The sequence below is a fragment of the Brachyhypopomus gauderio genome, chromosome 5 (genome assembly GCF_052324685.1).
Source record: "Brachyhypopomus gauderio isolate BG-103 chromosome 5, BGAUD_0.2, whole genome shotgun sequence".
Classification (NCBI taxonomy): domain Eukaryota; kingdom Metazoa; phylum Chordata; class Actinopteri; order Gymnotiformes; family Hypopomidae; genus Brachyhypopomus; species Brachyhypopomus gauderio.
In genome coordinates, this window is record NC_135215.1 from 23272305 (window position 1) to 23290523 (window position 18219).

The 18219-nt window shown below is 43.0% G+C and overlaps 1 protein-coding gene across 1 annotated transcript; it reads left to right on the top strand.

Annotated features, from left to right (window-relative positions):
* The first annotated feature begins 5933 nt into the window (after positions 1-5933).
* Positions 5934-9997, top strand: LOC143514859 (uncharacterized). Its single transcript, XM_077006551.1, has 3 exons — positions 5934-8414; positions 8725-8847; positions 8948-9997. Exons 1-3 carry the CDS (start codon positions 7940-7942, stop codon positions 9205-9207), a joined length of 858 nt encoding a protein of 285 aa, XP_076862666.1. The 5' UTR covers positions 5934-7939; the 3' UTR covers positions 9208-9997.
* Positions 9998-18219: the final 8222 nt, after the last annotated feature.

Consider the following 18219-nt stretch of genomic DNA (forward strand, 5'->3'; position numbering starts at 1 on the left):
CAGAAACAATATATACATTTTCATTATTTATTGAACAGAAGAAATTTCTCTCTTAAAAAAATGATAATCTAATTTAAATGAAATCTTTAAATTATTTGCTTGTGGCGCCTCCTTTTGCAGCCAAATGTCTTTTGTAACCACAAACGAGTGTAAATTAATAAATTGAAGAAAACTGTGCTTCTTACAATAAGAAATATATATTTTTTCAATGAGTGTAACAAACTCTTCATTAATCTGATTTCAAGGTTTTCTATGCTTAATTTAAATTAATCTGCTTTTGGGAATTTTTGACCACTCCTTGCAGAACTCTGCCAGTTGAGAGATGTTGGAGGGACATCTGGCATGTACCACAGCACTTTAGATTTTACTACAGCATTTCTATGGGATTGAAGTCTGGATGTAAAAAAAAAGACTTGCACTCTTGATTGACTGGGCCAATTAAGAGTGCAAATCTTTTTTCTCTTAGACCATTCCTTAGTAGTTTTGCTGGAATGCTTTGGGTCATTTGTTTTGTTGCATAAACCTTTTTCATCCCAGCTTCAAATGCCTGACTGACAGGAGATTCTTGTCATGAATTTAGGCCTGGGAATTTATGGTTTCCTGAATAATATGGAGTCATGCAGGTCTGTAGTCAGGAAAGCAGGCCCAGAACTTCACATTTCCACCACCATGCTTCACAGTTAGGAAGAGGTTCTTTTCAGAAGCTTCCTTTTAGCAACTCACCCCTAAATGCCATCGATTTTTCACATGATTGTAAATGTACATTTATCCCAGATGCTGCCAAAGAGGTCTGCACCTCTCTGGAGATGATGTGTGGATTGGCCTTTTCCTGGATTGTTGTTCTCTGGTGCTTCTTGGTGTACATTTTGAGTGCCGTACACTTATGGGCAGAGATGCGGTGATGCTGAGTCCCCTCCATTTGTAAATGATTTTTCTTATAGAAGGATATAGCTGGAATGAGCTTTTGGAGATGGGCTTGTAGCTTTTCCCAGACTGATGGGCTGTCACCACCTTCTTCCTGATGTCCTTGGATGTCTCCTTGTCAGGGCTGGCTCGGATGCCACACCATCTACCTCCACAAGGGGCACCCGAATCAGCCCTAAAGTAAAGTAAAGTAAAGTAAAATTCATTTATATAGCACTTCTCACAGGCACAAGCCACAAAGTGCTTTACAACAAAAAATAAAATAAAAATAAAAACACACACTAAAAAACAAAATACAGTGCACAAGGTCAACGGCTGCAACCTCACCACTAACTAAACGCCTGCCCTAGACTTAATCAGCGCAATCAGCAATGATCCGCCTCTCCTGTTGCCATGGCTTCTTAAGGAAGCTTGTGAGACGGATCATTGCTGATTTGTTTTGGTCATGCCAGTACGACCTCAGCCCTTCTCTACTTTCTCTGCCGTTGTGCTGTTTTGTGAGGTGTCTCGTCACCTTCCTCTCTCTCTCTCTCTCTTGTATCTCTTGCTACTCCTGTCACTTATTTGAGTTTCTATCTCCTGCGCCGCTACCTGGCCTATCAAGTTTTCCTCCATCTGTTTCTCTTCCTATCCGTTATTCATTTATTTTGGGAAGGTTTTGTTTTGTTGCTGTGTTTTTGCCTGTAGCTAGATTCTTCCCCTGGTGTTCTTATTTCGGTTTTACGCGTCGAGTTTTTTCCGCGTCTTTTTAGTTGCCTTTGTTACTTTTTTCCACCCTCTCGCTACGGGTGAGTTTTGCTTTTCATACGTGAGTTTTCCGCATCGTTTTTGTTTGTTTTCTCCCGATTATTTACAGTTGAGTTTCAGTTCAAAATTGGTGACCCCAGTTAAACGGCTCATCTGTCCATCCCATTTATGATTTCTTTGTCTTGTTTAAGTACATTTATGTAATTAAGAGACGATAAAAGGTAAATATAAACATCTGTCACCTTTTGGCTCGTGGACACCAACAAAACGAGAAAAGAAAGAACATCAGTGTAGTGTACATAGCATTGGTAAAGTGCTCGTGCCTGTGAACAGAAACTGCGATATAGCGACCTCTGTGGTCACAAAACTCGACGGTCACAGAATCTGGTGTAACACCGGCACTTGGGTCCGCCTCTGGGTCCGACTTAACAGCACTGTATTGCCAAAGTATGGCTTTATATATCTATAAAATGTACATTGATACAAGATGATAAAAACATACAAAAGTACAAGAAAATGAGCAAGATATATCTGCAAGTTAGTTTAACAAGGTAACAAGTCACCCTAAAAACTTAAAACATACTCAATACATTAATTCAGGCCATTAACTTGTCATAATATCAAACAGAGGTGTGTTTGAAATAGCCTACTACATATTGCATACTGCACTCAGTATATACTGGATACTGCATACTGGTCCTCGTAGTAGTAAGCAGTACAGTTTCCAGTTTGCAACAAAATCAAAACATATTACGGGGTCATGTGAATGTGTAACCACCAGCGATTAGTGCTTGCTTTGAAGTCTCAAAATTTTTTTCAATAAACTTGTAATTCAGTATGTCTGTCGATTCAGCACTGTTTTACTCTATCAGATCGGTATCGGCCGATACTATGCCTCAGATATCTGAATCGGTATCGGAAGTGAAAAACGTGAATCGGTGCATCCCTATCTGTCATGACTGTCCTTTTCAGTGATGCAGAGCTGTGACAAGCTACTAATTCCCTTGTCCATTCTCTTGAGGGGGAGTATATACAAAACTTCTAAATGTAATAATAATCCAAAATGAAATTATAAATAATAATGCACATATAAGCACAGATAGGTTTTTACATCTGTGTTTTTTTTTTTTTTTTTTTGATAAGTTAATGGGAAATTTGAGTGTAATATAGGCTACTCTTTAAGTATATACATTTATCCAAAGTGATCGCACATCCGTATGTGGTGCTAACACCATGTTCAATATGCTACATGGAATCAATGGAACCCTAACCCTAAACTTAAAAAAAAACAAATAGCGAAAGTAAGCTTACTTTTTGCTTTAGAATTCCCTGTCTTTTTTTACTTTCATGGGTCCATTTTGCCTTGTAATCTGTGAATACTTTACCACTCTGAAAAAAAAGATGAATTAAACTAAACGTGGATCTAAAGTAAAAAAGCTCAAATGCTTTTGGGCAACTTTGTGTCTCCCAGTAAACAAAGCCTCGTTAGAGGCTCACCAGGCTACAAGGGCTTCAGTGATATGGTCTGTCCCTACCAACACACAAGAGCCGATAACATAATTTACTGCAGTAATACACCATTAATATGTTTACAATATAAAATAATATTGAACTTTAATACAGATTATTATTTTTACAAAGTGGTCTAATAGGGAATTTAGTCAACAGGTTTTAAAGCAATAGTTAGAGGCTGCTACGATAACATTAACTAGCTAGCTGAATAATGATTTATTTGTTGTTTAGTGGATTTTCTTATTTTAAAACAGAAGAAAGTACAAAATATATTTTTACTCTAGCAGATTTTTATGAAAAATATACTTACATGTATGCTCGCACTACATTGCTACATGCTCCACATTGTTTGCATTGTTTTTTACAGAGAGTATAAAAGTAGCCGCATTGCATGATGGGATGCAGTACACCACAAAGATAGCTCTGTCTGCATACTGGAATATTTTGTGGAAGAAGCATGTCAACCGGGGAAATTTTGCATACTGGAAAAATTCATTTTAGCCTTATACTGCATACTGATTTGAGGCCCAAGCAGTACGCCAGTAGTATGTAGTAGGCTATTTTGAACAGAGCCCGTGTATTTATGGGCAGAGGCTCCAACAGTCCAGCTGGCAGTTGTCTGGGAGTTTTGCTCTGAGCACACACATCACATTTTAAAACAGAAGAAAGTACAAAATATATTTTGTATATATCACCTCCACAAAGCTGGTGACATCCTGGGTCATTTCAGCCACCAGTATCTCTGCCAGAGCAGGTCTAGAAAACGTTGTATACCAGGGTGACCTTAGGTGGGGGACGTATGGACCCACTGTGTTATGTATGAACCTAGTTCGTAAGTAATCTATACAGTATCCTCCAGTAAAGGGCACCAAGCAAAGTGAGAGCTTGTGAAAGCTGTATAGTTGGGCAGTTGTTCAATAAAGAAATGAGAAGTGAATCAGTCTACGGGTGCATCTCAATTCAGGGGCTGCAGCCCACGAAGTGCTCATTTGTAGGCCGGTTACGTCACTGCGCCGCGCCAAAGGCTGTCCCAATTCGTGGGCTCCTTCTTATGCGGCCGACGAATGTAGCCTTCAAAACCCAGCAAACGAAGGATGCATCTGAGTATCCTTCACGTCCTACCATATCCCAGGATTCATTGCTCTATGAACAATAAACAGGCAACATGGCGGAGTCTAGTGTACGGGCCTAAGAATTAGTTTTTAAATGTAGGTATTTTTTTAAATATGGAAATTTATACTGCTGTAGCCCTGTGCTATATTTTGGGTTCATTTCCATGCATGGGATGGTTTCAGTTCATTATGGTTTAAAAGGGTAAAATGTTTAAAACGTTAAAAATGCAATTTCTAAGCTCTTGTATTATTATTATTATTATTAGATCAAATGCCTTTGTATATTTTGTATTTTATTTCTATTTGTAAAATATCTTCCTTATTTTTGATTGGGCGAGGACACTGACCACTGAACTGTGCGCAATCGATGGGAGGGAGAGAGAGTTTGTCGGAGGAAGGTGAAGGAGGCAGCCAGCTCGTTTGTTTACTCCCGTTAGCATATGCTAAACCCAACTTTCCTAGGCTATGGGGAAGAATCTGCTGCGAGAGTTCTGCCAGAACACTCCAACAAGTAGGGGGTTGTAGCAGCCCCGGTTCTGGACTGCTTTGCTTGGGGGGGGCAGTAAAACATAATGAGGGGGCATGTTGATAGTCATGTTTATGAAGCCAGAAATATATTCAAGGCTTGATTTGTGCATGAATGATGACTATTGATACTGGCTTAAAGTGATGTATTAGGTAAAGAAATAAAAATGCACATTTTCGAACTTAAAACTTAAAACACAATGATTAAAATATACATGTTGATTATGTAAATGGAGAACAAAGATTATCTAATTGTATTTAATTTCAATACTCCCCCTTAATTAAATTGCCATTACTAATAGAACAACTCTATTTCTTGAAAGGCTTTAATACAAATTTAAGTCAAAGCTGACAAATGTACCTTGTTGAGGGCTTTAAACTTCTACCTACCACTGTAGCCCAGCGCGTTCGTTTGATGGGAAGGAGATAGCAGGAACAACCATACCAAAATTATAGCAATATCAAAAAGGCCTTTATTAAAACAGAGATATCTCTGGGGATCTCACATCCTAACATTCACATCAGAGAGACCCAACAAGTGTTTGTACATGCTGTCTTTATATATGATTTCTCCGCCCCCAAACGCTTAGATCTTCTTCTATACCTTACATGGTGTTGTTGTTCGAGCAAACATGATTTTGCTGTTCAAGCAGACATGACTTTTCCATTTGTTTCAACATATTAGAATATCTGTTCAAAGGGATGCTGTCCTACACCGGTATATTGTACTTCTCCTTTATCAGTCTAACACTGCGGTCCTCAACTTCCCGTTGACCGGGTCATCTTCCCTTTGAAACTCCTTACACATCATGATTTCCTAAGGCCCTTCTTAGGGTTTACAGCTTAAACACATCTAATGCAGTAGTTATATTTAATTACTATATTATGTTAATGGTAAGCAAAATATTATTGTAGCTAATGCTATTGCTAAGCAAAAATAAACCCAAAATCACAACCTACACACAGACTGAGAATATTCAAACATGGAAATAGGAATGAGTGAGAATATTTATATTATTGGGAAATTAAAATATAAAGAAAACAAAAGAATACAAATTCTGTTAAAAAAGGGAGTATTCGTCACATTTCTATTTTGGAAAAAAAAAAATATGAAAGTACATAAAATAAGAAATCTATCTACTGCACTTTAATGGTAAAAAATCTGGTAAAGTATTGAAGTTTTTATTGATGTTATGAAACGTATTGGTACAATGCAGTATTTATGCACAGTATAACAATACTAGCTGTGATGGCGAGGAATCGTTTAAACCAGGGATGTCAAAGTCAAATAAATGTAAAATGTAAATGTGCCATATTTTGTCAATTGTGATTTTGTCAATTGTGATCTGACGCGTCCGCCCGCCGCGCTGCACCCGGTGGAGGGTTCGCAGCGAAGGCAGGAGGGGGACTGCCCAACGCAGCGCCAGATCTCTCTCCCCTACTCGCTCTCCTCCTGGCGCGAAGCCTGGCGCCCATGTCGTGTGTGTGTGTTCCAGTGTTTGTCAGTCTTCCCCTTTGTATACCAAACCCCCTTTTCCCGTTTGTGTCGATGTGTGTAAGCGTGCCTGTTTGTGTGTTTGTTCCTGTGCCGTTTAATGTGTCTAACGTCTTTTCCCCCGTCTTCCCAGGGAGGGTGTGCTAGGCGATTCGTAGCGGACGCTTCGCCAAGGGCAGTCACCTCCCAGACGCAGGACTGAGCGCATCGGATCCGCCCATCGTCGTGGGTTTGGGGCACTCGGTCCTGTTGGCACCCCGGGACGGGTAGTGCCCTTGGAGGGGGCGTCTGTCACGTTGAGGACCCCGGCCCCTCCCTTTTGGGCGTGTGTCAACGTTGTCCACGTGCTTTGTCTGCGTCAGAGGATATCCGTGGTTAGGGTTTTGTCGTGTGATTAATAAGTCTCACCCGTGAATCGTCTCGTGATCACGTGGGGCTAATGTGGTTTGTCTATTTAATGTGCGCTCATGCAGTGTCCTGTGCTCGTCGTTGTCTAAGTCTACACGTTGTGTGTACATGCTTGTTATTCGTGCGCTGATTGCGCAATACTTGTAGCAATAAAAGTGACGTCTGTTAAGCCAAATACGGATTTTGTGTCTCGTCCGTCTGTCGCCGCCCAGCGTCACAATTTCTAAACCAATTTAACATGGATGGTGTTGTTCTGTTTGTATTTAAAAGCTCTATCTAGTGGTGTGATTTAATTTGCCATTTTTGGATATTTAATTTTTTTGTAACATAATCTTATGGCTTATGTTTTTGCGATAGTGAATCTGATAAAAACAAGAGAGCTTCATACCTTTTAAAACTCACCAGGATTCAATAAATTTGACTTTATCTTTAAATAATTTTCTGGAAGAGCACACCCAGATAACTCCATTATATAAACATTTATGTACATTTATTGCTCAGGTGTTGCATTTTGTTGCTTCATATATTATCTCTTCTCTCCTTACACAGGCTGTTTAGATAAATATGCTTTATAAATGTGTTCATTGTGTAGAATTAGGCAAAAGAGGCTTTGTCCCAACTACACCACATTGTCAGTAATTGCTGGCATTGTCTTTTGCCAGGAAAAATTTTCAGTCAAATGAAAATTTCTTGCTTTAACCCATGAATGTAGGAAAGGGGGCGCTACACTGCAATAAGATGCTAAATAACATGCCAATTATTAATGATATTGCAGGTAAACATGTGCTTTGAGTATTTACTAAAGTGTAACATTTTTAAAAATGCATAGAATTTTGTTATGAAGTTATACTTCCCGCCAAACATGTGAATACATGTTAAATAAAAATAAACAATAAAAACAGAAAAAATGCGGTTTCTGGCTCCATTTTATCGGACAGCTCGCTAACACATGTAACAAGGCAGAGGGAACATACGTCTTGCGAACACTAGACTGTCTCATTTAACAGCCGTGAGATGCAGCCTACCCGGGCTTCAAATGGCGCATTTCCACTAGGGCCTGCTTGGCGCGGTACGGTTCGATACGGGTCGGTTTGTGAGTGTTTCCATTAGTACCAGTTCCCTGTGAGCCGGCCCCTTTGGGTACTTTTTTCGTACCGACTCGCTTGAGGTTCTAACCGTTCCGAAGCGGTACAGTTCTGTGACGTGGAGGAACAGCATGACACTGATTGGCCAGGGAGTGTCGTCACAGGTTGCGTCAGGAGAGCGACTCCTCCGCTATCCACTATCGACTCCTCAGCCATTTTTAAAACCCGAGGAGAGAAGAATGGAGGACCACAAGAATGTTCCCTGGTCGAACGCCGAGGTACAGACCTTTCTGCAAATAATAGGCGATCAAAAAATCCAGGGCGAACTGGACAGGGCCACTAGAAACGTAAAAGTTTTTAGTGAGGTTTCCGCGCTAATGGCCACTCATGGCTACCAGCGGTCCGTTATACAGTGTCGGTCCAAGCTTAAAAAGCTCAAAAGTGACTACCGGGCGGTGAAGGATCACAATGCACGCAGCGGTGCAAACCGCAAAGATTGGAAGTGGTTCCAGCAGATGGATGCTATATACGGTCACCGGCCAGCCAGCAACGGCAGAGAAAACGTGCTGGACACGGCGATGTCGGTGCTGGAGGCCACGGAGAATGGTGAGTGTATTGTGATTTATGTTTTACTACTAGGCTCACAAAAGATGTAATATAAACGTAATATGAACGCATCTATTGTAAACGCAGGAATTTAGAGCTGTGTTTGTAGTAAATGTTACCACCACAGTCCCTACTGTACAATAGCTAGCTCTTGGCCACAGCGTGGAGCCTAGCTAGTTGCTAGTTAGCTGTAGCCATTAACAAAGCATGAGCAGCGATGACGTGCTACACATTTTGTGCAGTTACGCTATATTGTTGTTGCTTTCACGGGAATGCTTATGTTTAATATTTGTTATTTTTTACGTTCAAGATTCCCCTTCCACTGACGAGGCGAGCACCCCTTTGGAACCTCCCGCCTCCCCCGCATCATACACGGAACCAGCAGTCTCTACACCGTCTGGATCTCAAACGCCTGTCCGTCGGCCCAACACAGGTGAGGAGCACAAAAAAAAACATGTGAAGCACCGGAGTAGCACGAGTACCGAGTGCATTTCAGTTTTACTAATCAACTCCCATTACCCTTTTTTGTCTAGGCAAGCGAAAAAGGACCCAGACTGACCTCGATATCTGTGCACATCTCCAGGAGATGCAGGCGCAGGATGTGCGGATGCATGAACAGATGCATGAGCAGCGCGAGGAGCACATCCAGCTGCTGCTCCGTGATTCTCGCGAGGCCCGTGAACAAGAAGCCGAGCTGAGGAGAGCGGAGTTGGCGGAAAATGCTTCATTCAACCGGGCTTTCCTCGGGGTGTTTGGTGAACTTGTAAAAACATTGCGAGACAGACACCAGTGAAAACATTTTAACAGTTTTTTTTTGGGTAATTTGCTTTTTTGCACTTTTTAAAACTTTTTTCTTACTATATTTACATATTTTGTAAATATCAACATTAATATATTTCTTAATAAAGTTTGATTTCATTTGATTGTATGACTGATGCTTTTTATGCCGGGTGTGTTCATTGTCTTAACAAACAATCCGCAGCAGATAATGAGTTTGACAATCACAGCTTTATTGCTTTGTGTACATGAAACAGGCAAGGGCAACAATTTAACTGTTATGACAGATATATTGCATCAGTGCATTGCGAGCATCTCTACCATCACACTCCTCCACACCCTGTGCCATTGCTGCCACTGGCTGCTGTGCAGCAGTAGCTGGCACATCCCATGTAGTGTCATATGTCTCTCCATAACTTTCACACAAATTATGCAGAGCGCAGCATACCAACACCATTGATTTCACAAGTTGAATCTCACAGTCATTCCTTTTCAGAAGGCAGCGCCATCTACCCTTAAGTCTGCCAAAAGCATTCTCAACAACAACACGTGTGCGACTGATATGTTGATTGAAGATCTGCTGCTCTTTTGTGAGGTTTCCGGTGTCCTGAAATGGCTTCAAAAGCCACTTTTGTAAGGGGTAGGCAGAGTCTCCAAGGATGTAATAGCCAGCGGGCATGGCACTGGTTGTCCTAACACCTGCTGGAAATAGATTTCCCCGGGTGGCCAACTCCCACAGCATGGACAGTCTCAGCACTCGAGCATCATGCATACTCCCGGGCAGTCCAGCCATTACATTCCAGAAGAGGCCCTTTCCGTCAACTACACCTTGGAGGATTATTGAGTGCCAGCCTTTGCGGTTGAAGTAGTCGGTGTGACACAGTCGTGAGGCAATGATGGGTATGTGGGAGCCATCAATAGCACCCACGCAATGTGGGAGTCCCCATCTAGTCTGTATGTACTCCGCCATATCCCTGAATCGCCGTTCGTCTGGATAACGAATCTGCTCAGGTACCAGTAGTGTCTCTGCTGCAGCACACAAATCCTGCACACACCTGCACGCAGTTGTAGTGCTGACTCCAAACAGATGGCCTATGCTTCTGTACTCCGAGCCCGTAGCAAGCTTCCACAGTGCTATTGCCACTCTTTTGTGTACGGGCACACACTCTCGAAAAGTTATGTCTTGTCGCTCCAGGGCTGGATGCAATTTGTTGCTGAGGGAGTCGAACGCGTCACGGGACATCCTGAAGTTCTGTAGCCACTGTGTGCACGTGAACTCAGGAACAATAACGTCCCACCACTGAGACGCTTGTCGGAATGTCCACACTGAGCGTTTGCGACGGCCATTAGCCAACAACAAAGCCATCTGAAACGCACACACACAGAATTTTTACTGCGTTAGCTTTACACACTTTGCACATTTATTTTGGGTAGAAAGACCGATGTCAACTAGCGTTAGCTTAGCTTACCAGCCTACGTCTTTTTCTCCTTCTCCTGTTGTCCTCGGCCTGATACTGCTGTATGGTCACAAGAAGTCTCCGCTCCTTTTCTTGTGTTGTGCGTCTCGCTAACTGAAGCCTTCTCTTGCTCGCTTCATTTGCACGTTTCCGGAATAAAAGCAATAGCCCTAGCACAAGGTACACGAGTCCTTCCATCGCCATCTCGTCCATTGTTGTACGGTGTTGTGGTTGCATACAAATGATGTCACGACACTACAACCCGTAGTAATGGAAACACAACGCGACCGTACCGTTCCGAATCGACCCGTATCTAACCGTACCGCGCCAAGCAGGCCCTAGTGGAAATGCGCCAAAAGTGTGTGGCCTCCGTGGGCTGCGGTCTACGTAGGCTGCAGCCCCTGAATTGAGATGCACCCTACATCTCTATGTGTCGTGCAAACTGTTGTAAGTTAGACACTAAAGGGAGCTACATAACATAAAATTGGCGACGAGTTGTGTGGTCCTTAAGACTTTACACATCGGTTGCGCGAGGCACGCCAGCATTTTTGTCAAGTCTGGACAAGAAGGATTCACCACGTGCAAAGCATGGCTAGTGAGCTACTGGGGCTACTGACGGAGAGCATTTTTTAAGAATAGGCGTAACCGCAGCAATCTTATAGGTAGAAGGAACCTGGCCAAGGAGCAGTGATTGATTAATAAGGATAGTGAGATGAGGGACCAAGACAGGCAGACAGGATTTTGTTAAGGTTGTAGGGAGAGGATCAAGAGAGCAAGTTGTGTTCTTGGATGAGGTAATCAGGTTAGAGATGACCAACAATGTTAAAAGCAGAAAACAAAGAAGATGGTGGACTAAGGTCAGGAGGGTGAGAAGGAGAAGGTAGGAAAGGGATCACAGCAGTACAGGCCCCCAGGGAACTGGTAATGTTTGTAATTTTAGAATTAAAGAAATGTAGAAATATATTGCAGAGCTCAGAAGAAGCAGCAAAAGTGCTGTCAGGGCATTTAAAAAGCTTGGTGACCATAGAAAAGCGATGATGGGAGTTTGTGCTGTGATGATTGTTAATAAGGCTAGAAAAATAGGTTGATTTGGCAGGTAGGTAAGGCATCTTTATAAGAGGATATGTGTTGTTTATAAGCCTCAGCATGGACGGTTAGCTTCGACTTATTGTAGAGTCGCTCCAGACGACAACCAACCTGTTTCATAGTATGGAGCTCACTAGTAAACCACGGAGCAGAGGTGGAAAAGGAAACAGTTTTGGTTTTCAGGGGAGCTAGAGCATTTACAGACACAGAGGGAGCTTCATTTAACCTCAGTGCATAAGCTTCAGTAGAAGAAGGAATCAAACAGTAGGTTTAGGAGGATGAAGAGAAACAGTGCAATTACAGAACCAGGTAATTTAAAAGCAATATATTCAAAAGATGTTACAAGTACAAGACTAACTTCTGTGATGTTGACTTTACTATTAAAAATCACAGCTAGTTCACCTCCTCGTCCAGAAGAACGAGGTTTACAGATATATCTGAAATTCGGTGGCGTTGCCTGATTTATAGCAAAGTAGTCACCGGCTTGTTGCCAGGTCTCAGTAAGGAAGAGAATGTCAATGCCATTGTTCAGAGTGAGTTCCTGTAGCACAGATGATTTACTGGATAGGGAGCGAACATTCAGTAATCCTACTAAAACAGTTCTGTTGCGGTGATGACCTGAGCCACGGTGAACATAACGACAACGGTGTAATATTCCAGATCTAGCAGCAGCGCTAGCAGTAGCGCTAGCAGTAGCGCTAGCAGCGGTTTTAGGGAGATGGTAGAAATTGTCCCAATTGTACAATTCATTAGCAATATAGATTAAAAACTGGGGACAGGAAGGAAGCAGTAAGCAGTACGGTGGGTGCACGTAGCCAAACAGGAGTTGGGAACATGCTAGCGACATTAAGGTAATAAATGACAACATCGTAGCATAGAAGAGTACAAATATCAGCGATATGATGAGAGCCACAATCACTCAGTCAGTTGGCAAGCATTGCAGAATTACAGCAGCTATGCTCAGATGTAATATAAACATGGTCGCCACACACAATAGTGTAGCCAAGTCCAGCCAGCATTCAGAGCAAAGTACAGTTGGAGTGATGCATCCAGCTCAGTTAGAGCAGAGTAAAGCCGCCGCGAGTTAAACAGCAGGCATGGAAGAGCAGGAATAGTAGTGTGGTAAAAACAACTTACTATAGTTCAACTAGTGTTGCCACCTGTCCCGGTTTTCCCGGGACTGTCCCGGTTTTCACGTGCCTGTCCCGGTTTTCCCGGGCTGTCCCGGTTTTCCGTCGTTTAAATATTCGGTCCCGGCAAAAAAACTAGGTTAGTTCAAACCACGATTCAGACTGTTTATGCACACTTTAAATCTGTTTTTTTTTTTTACATTACGTTTACGTTCGCCACCCCGCGCTCAACAACTTACATTCGCCGCCACCCCCCCCGCTCAACAACTTACGTTCGCCACACTCCCCCCCCTCCCCCCCTCATCAACAACTTACGTTCGCCACACACACCCCCCCTCCCCCCCTCATCAACAACTTACGTACGTTCGCCACACACCCCCCACCGTAGATGCACCGTAAATTCGCCCGCAAATTAAACCCGATGCACGTAGAATCTACCGGTGCAGTCGAATCGCAGACATGTGTGCTGATTCACTGATGTGAATCAGTGAATCTCCCCATCCCTAGTGGGCAGGTATCTGTGGTCATATATTACTGCAGAAATATTTGCAAATGGGGACGGGAGCTCTTCTTCTACCATTAAAGCAGAGTGCATGTCTGCAGCCGATAGTGATACAGTCTCATCTTGTGCTGCCACGTTGCCTGATACACTTGGTGAGACACCTCAGCAGACCATCAGACGACGGAAAATGCCCTGGAACTGCCCTGCAGTGGGATTGTTATTCCAGCCTCCTAAAAAAATCAAAAACATTTGCACACTTACATTACAGAGATATTTAATGAGGACAGTCATAGTCATCAAAGACATATCTTCTGAGGGTAAGTATGGAAACTGTATAACCATTTTTCCTCACAGGCTATGAAATGTAAGTATGGTAATAATGTTTTTTCCACAGGTAGGCTACAAAAACATATGCATGTGACGCCGAGGTTGTCATGACAGAAACAGCCGGAGGCACGGGCTGAGCATGACTATTCTCCATAGTGCGAATAAACAGAAAAACTCGGGCCACTAGGCAGAAACGGTATAAGAACAACAACACAAAGTATAATGGGAGACGAGATGCAAAAAGGTGAGTCGCGTAGCAGACAGGCCAAGGATTCCCACGGCGAGAGGCGAGGGTGCAGGCTGAATGCGCAGCACTGGACAGCGCGACCTGTGGGAATAAATACAAGCCCTAACTGATTAGGTGCAGGTGTCAGTATTCAGGTGACTGCGATGGGGGGAGTGACCGGGCGCGCAAGGGTGTGTTCTGTGTGTTTGTGGGCGTGCGTGAGAGAGACTGAGTGCGTTTGCGCGCCCTCTGGTGGTGTCCAGGTCGACCCACCGTGACAATGCATAGGTGTCAGAAGAGGTCTATAATATATTGTAAACAAGTAATGCCCCATCATTTGAACATCTGGTTTTTAAACTCCCTGGACCTAAACCTCTTATCACTGCTATTATTTACCGACCCCCTAAACCCAACCTATCCTTTTTATCTGACCTTTCAGATTTCACCACCGCACTTTTCTCTATTTCATCATCTATCTTGCTTCTTGGTGACTTCAACCTGCACATTGACTCCCCAGACTGTAAACATGCAATGGACTTTCTGGATTTCCTAACCTGCTCCAGCTTCACCCAACACACAAATTTCCCAACCCACAATCGTGGACACATCTTGGATCTGGTCTGCTCCACTGGCCTTCACATCCATAACATGTCCAGCGTTGACCTCACCATATCTGACCACTTAGCCATTATATTTGACATTGACATCCCCACCCCTGACCCAAAACAAAACCGCAAAATCACTTTTCGCAACCTTAAATCCATCTGCCCAGTAACTCTTTCCACCTGCATATCTAACATATCTATCCTGCATATCTATCCTGCTCCACTCTCCCTGAAAACCCTACCCCCACTGACCTCGTAAACACTTACAACAATATTCTGTCTACATCCCTCAACACACTGGCCCCTTTGAAAACAAAAACAGTCACCTTTTCCCATTCAGCACCCTGGTTCAACCCGGCACTCCATAAACTCAAGAAACATCTCCGACAGCTAGAACGATTATGCAAGAAAACTGGTCTCGCAGTCCACACCCTCGCTTACAAAGATCACATGCAACATTACAAATTAGCCCTAAATAAAGCCCGCTCAAATTATTATTCTGCCATTATTCACTCAGGTTCCTCAAATCCACGTTCCCTGTTTTCTACCATAAATAAACTCCTAAAACCCCACGACAACACTCCATCATCATTCACCCCTGAGAAATGTGACTTGCTCTTGGCATTTTTCAATTCAAAAACAGAAACCATCCACCACCTGCTTGCACCCTCCTCTACCCTACAACCGGAACCCACATTTTCCTTTTCTCCACCTGACACTCAGCCATCTACTTTTTCACCCATAACCTCTGCTGACCTATCCAAAATACTCTCCACTATGAAATCTTCTACTTCTCCCCTGGACCCTATGCCATCTCAACTCGTCAAAGACTGCTTCACTCCCCTTGCTCCATTAATCACAGATATCATAAACTCCTCCCTCACCTCTGGCACAGTACCTTCACCTCTCAAACTTGCAGCCATCACTCCTCTTCTTAAAAAACCCGGCATTGACCCGGAGGACCTCAATAATTACAGACCCATCTCAAACCTCACCTTTCTGTCAAAACTACTGGAAAGAGCCGTTGCAAACCAACTCAAGATCCACCTTCTCTCAAATAACCTGTACGAAACATTCCAGTCCGGTTTCCGCACCCACCATAGCACCGAAACGGCCCTACTGAAAGTTATAAATGACCTTCTGCTTTCCTATGACTCTGGCTCTCTCACCATCCTCCTCCTCCTTGACCTCAGTGCTGCTTTTGACACAGTAAAACACTCTATCCTTCTGAATCGACTCGAATCGATCGGCATCACCAACACCGCCCTCGCCTGGTTCAAATCCTACCTGTCTGACAGATTCCAATACATCACCATCAACCAACACAAATCCCACACCATCCCTGTCGTACACGGTGTCCCTCAAGGCTCAGTTCTGGGTCCCATCCTCTTCATTCTCTACATACTTCCTCTCGGACTCATCATACGTCGCCATGGCCTCAAATTTCACTGCTACGCTGATGATACTCAACTCTACATCACCACAAAAACCATCTCTCCTGCCATTCTCACCACCCTCACCTGCTGCCTTACAGACATCAAAAACTGGATGACTCATAACTTTCTCAAACTAAACAGTAATAAAACAGAGATCATTATTTTCTGTCCAAAATCCAGCCTCCCCACCTGCCAAAATCTCACTCTCGATATTGACGGCCACTCTGTCACTCCTTCCCCCCTAGTCAGAAACCTTGGGATTTATATGGACCCCACACTTTCTTTCAAATCTCACATCAACCATGTAGTCAAAACATCCTTCTTCCACTTACGCAACATAGCGCGTCTGCGATCCACTCTTCCCACCTCTGCTGCAGAGACATTAGTTCATGCTTTTATCACCTCCAGATTCGACTACTGTAACAGCATTCTGTATGGTCTCCCCTCCTCTGTTCTTCAAAAACTACAATATGTTCAAAACTCTGCTGCCCGACTCCTCACCGGCTCCCCCTCCAGACAACACATCACCCCTGTCCTTCGTCAACTTCACTGGCTTCCCATAAAACAACGCATACACTTCAAGATCCTCCTCTTTACCTACAAGGCCCTCAACAACCTTGCCCCTTCATACCTATCAGATCTCCTGCACCGTCACGCCCCCACCCGCAAACTCCGCTCTGCAGATGCCAACCTCCTCACTCCTACTACTTCTACCAAACACAGGTCCATTGGGGACAGGGCTTTTGCCATTGCTGCCCCCACCCTCTGGAACTCTCTACCCCTGACCATCCGAAACTCTGATTCTCTGCACTCCTTCAAACATAACCTCAAGACCCACCTTTTCCAGTCTGCATATAACACTTAAGTCATTACCCTATCTTTCCGTTTTGTTTTTCTTTCTTTTTTTGTCTGTATGATTGTACGTGAATTTCTGTGTGAAATTACTGTAAAGCGACTTTGAGTACTAAGAAAAGCGCTATATAAAACAGATTTATTATTATTATTATTATTATTATATTCTCTACTAGAATGTGCCCACCCAGATGGTACCAATATCCGCTCTGGCTCACGGACTGAAAAGACTGAAATTTCTACCTGATGCCCTGACAGAATTGAACATTTCCAAGGACTTCCTGACTGAAGCGGTATGTGCAGACATAATGCTGGACTCAAAAGGGAACTCATCCTCCATTGGGCGGCCCGTTAACACACAAAAACAAATTATACAGACTAATACACAAGTTACAAATAAATCACACAATTAAGCTAAGTATAAGGTAACTAGAATGAAATTTCTGGGTGTTGATATTGTCAATGTAAATGTCTTATGATGAACGCCAGGTTTTCATTCCATGTCGGAGCGATGATACTGGTATTGTAGGCTCCAACTGCAGTGTTACTCCCCAAGTGAACCTCGGAGAAGAAAGATATGTGATGTGGTAAATATGTAACAGATTATTCAAAGGCCAAACTAAACAGATAAGTCTTTAGTTGAGTTTTAAACATTGAGACTGTCTGAATCCCGAATAAAGGCAGGAAGATTATTCCAGTTGTGGAGCTTTAAAAGAAAAGGCTCTTCCACCTGCTGTGATCTTTTTGATCCTAGGAACAGTTAATAAGCCTGCGTCCTGTGAACGAAGTGAACGTGCTGGATTGTAATGATCAATAAGTTCACTAAGATACACTGGAGCTAAGCCATGCAGTGTTTTATATTTTATAGTCAATACGGAATCTAACTGGCAGCCAATGTAATGACGATAGTACAGGACTAATGTGATCAATTTTTTTAGTTTTCGTTAAAACTTGCGCTGCTGCGTTCTGAACCAGCTGGAGTTTGTTTATCGATTTACCAGAACATCCAGCTAGAAGACTATTGCAATAATCTAGGCGAGAGGATATGAATGCATGGATTAGCTTTTCCGCATCACTAGTATTTAATATATTTCTAATTTTAGCAATGTTGCATAAGTGAAAGAACGCTACCAGTTATATTATTAATGTGTGAATCGAACGAAAGATCTGGGTCTATTGTAACACCTAAGTTCTTTACCTCTGCGCTGGGGGTTATAGTAAAGGAATGTAGATTCAATGCTACATTACGTATCTTGTCTCTTGCTGCCCTAGACCCAACTATTATTAGCTCTGTTTTATCTGGATTTAGTGCTAGAAAGTTACACGCCATCCAATGTTTTATCTCTTCTACACACTTCTCGACTTCTCGGGTTTAGCTGATAAATATAGTTGGGTGTCGTCTGCGTA

Excerpts from the sequence above, each read along its gene's own strand:
- LOC143514859 (XM_077006551.1), top strand. The coding sequence starts at position 7,940 with ATGACACTGATTGGCCAGGGAGTGTCGTCACAGGTTGCGTCAGGAGAG. Across the intron at positions 8,415-8,724 it reads GCTGGAGGCCACGGAGAATG|ATTCCCCTTCCACTGACGAG; the intron begins GTGAGTGTATTG and ends TTTACGTTCAAG. Across the intron at positions 8,848-8,947 it reads TGTCCGTCGGCCCAACACAG|GCAAGCGAAAAAGGACCCAG; the intron begins GTGAGGAGCACA and ends TTTTTTGTCTAG.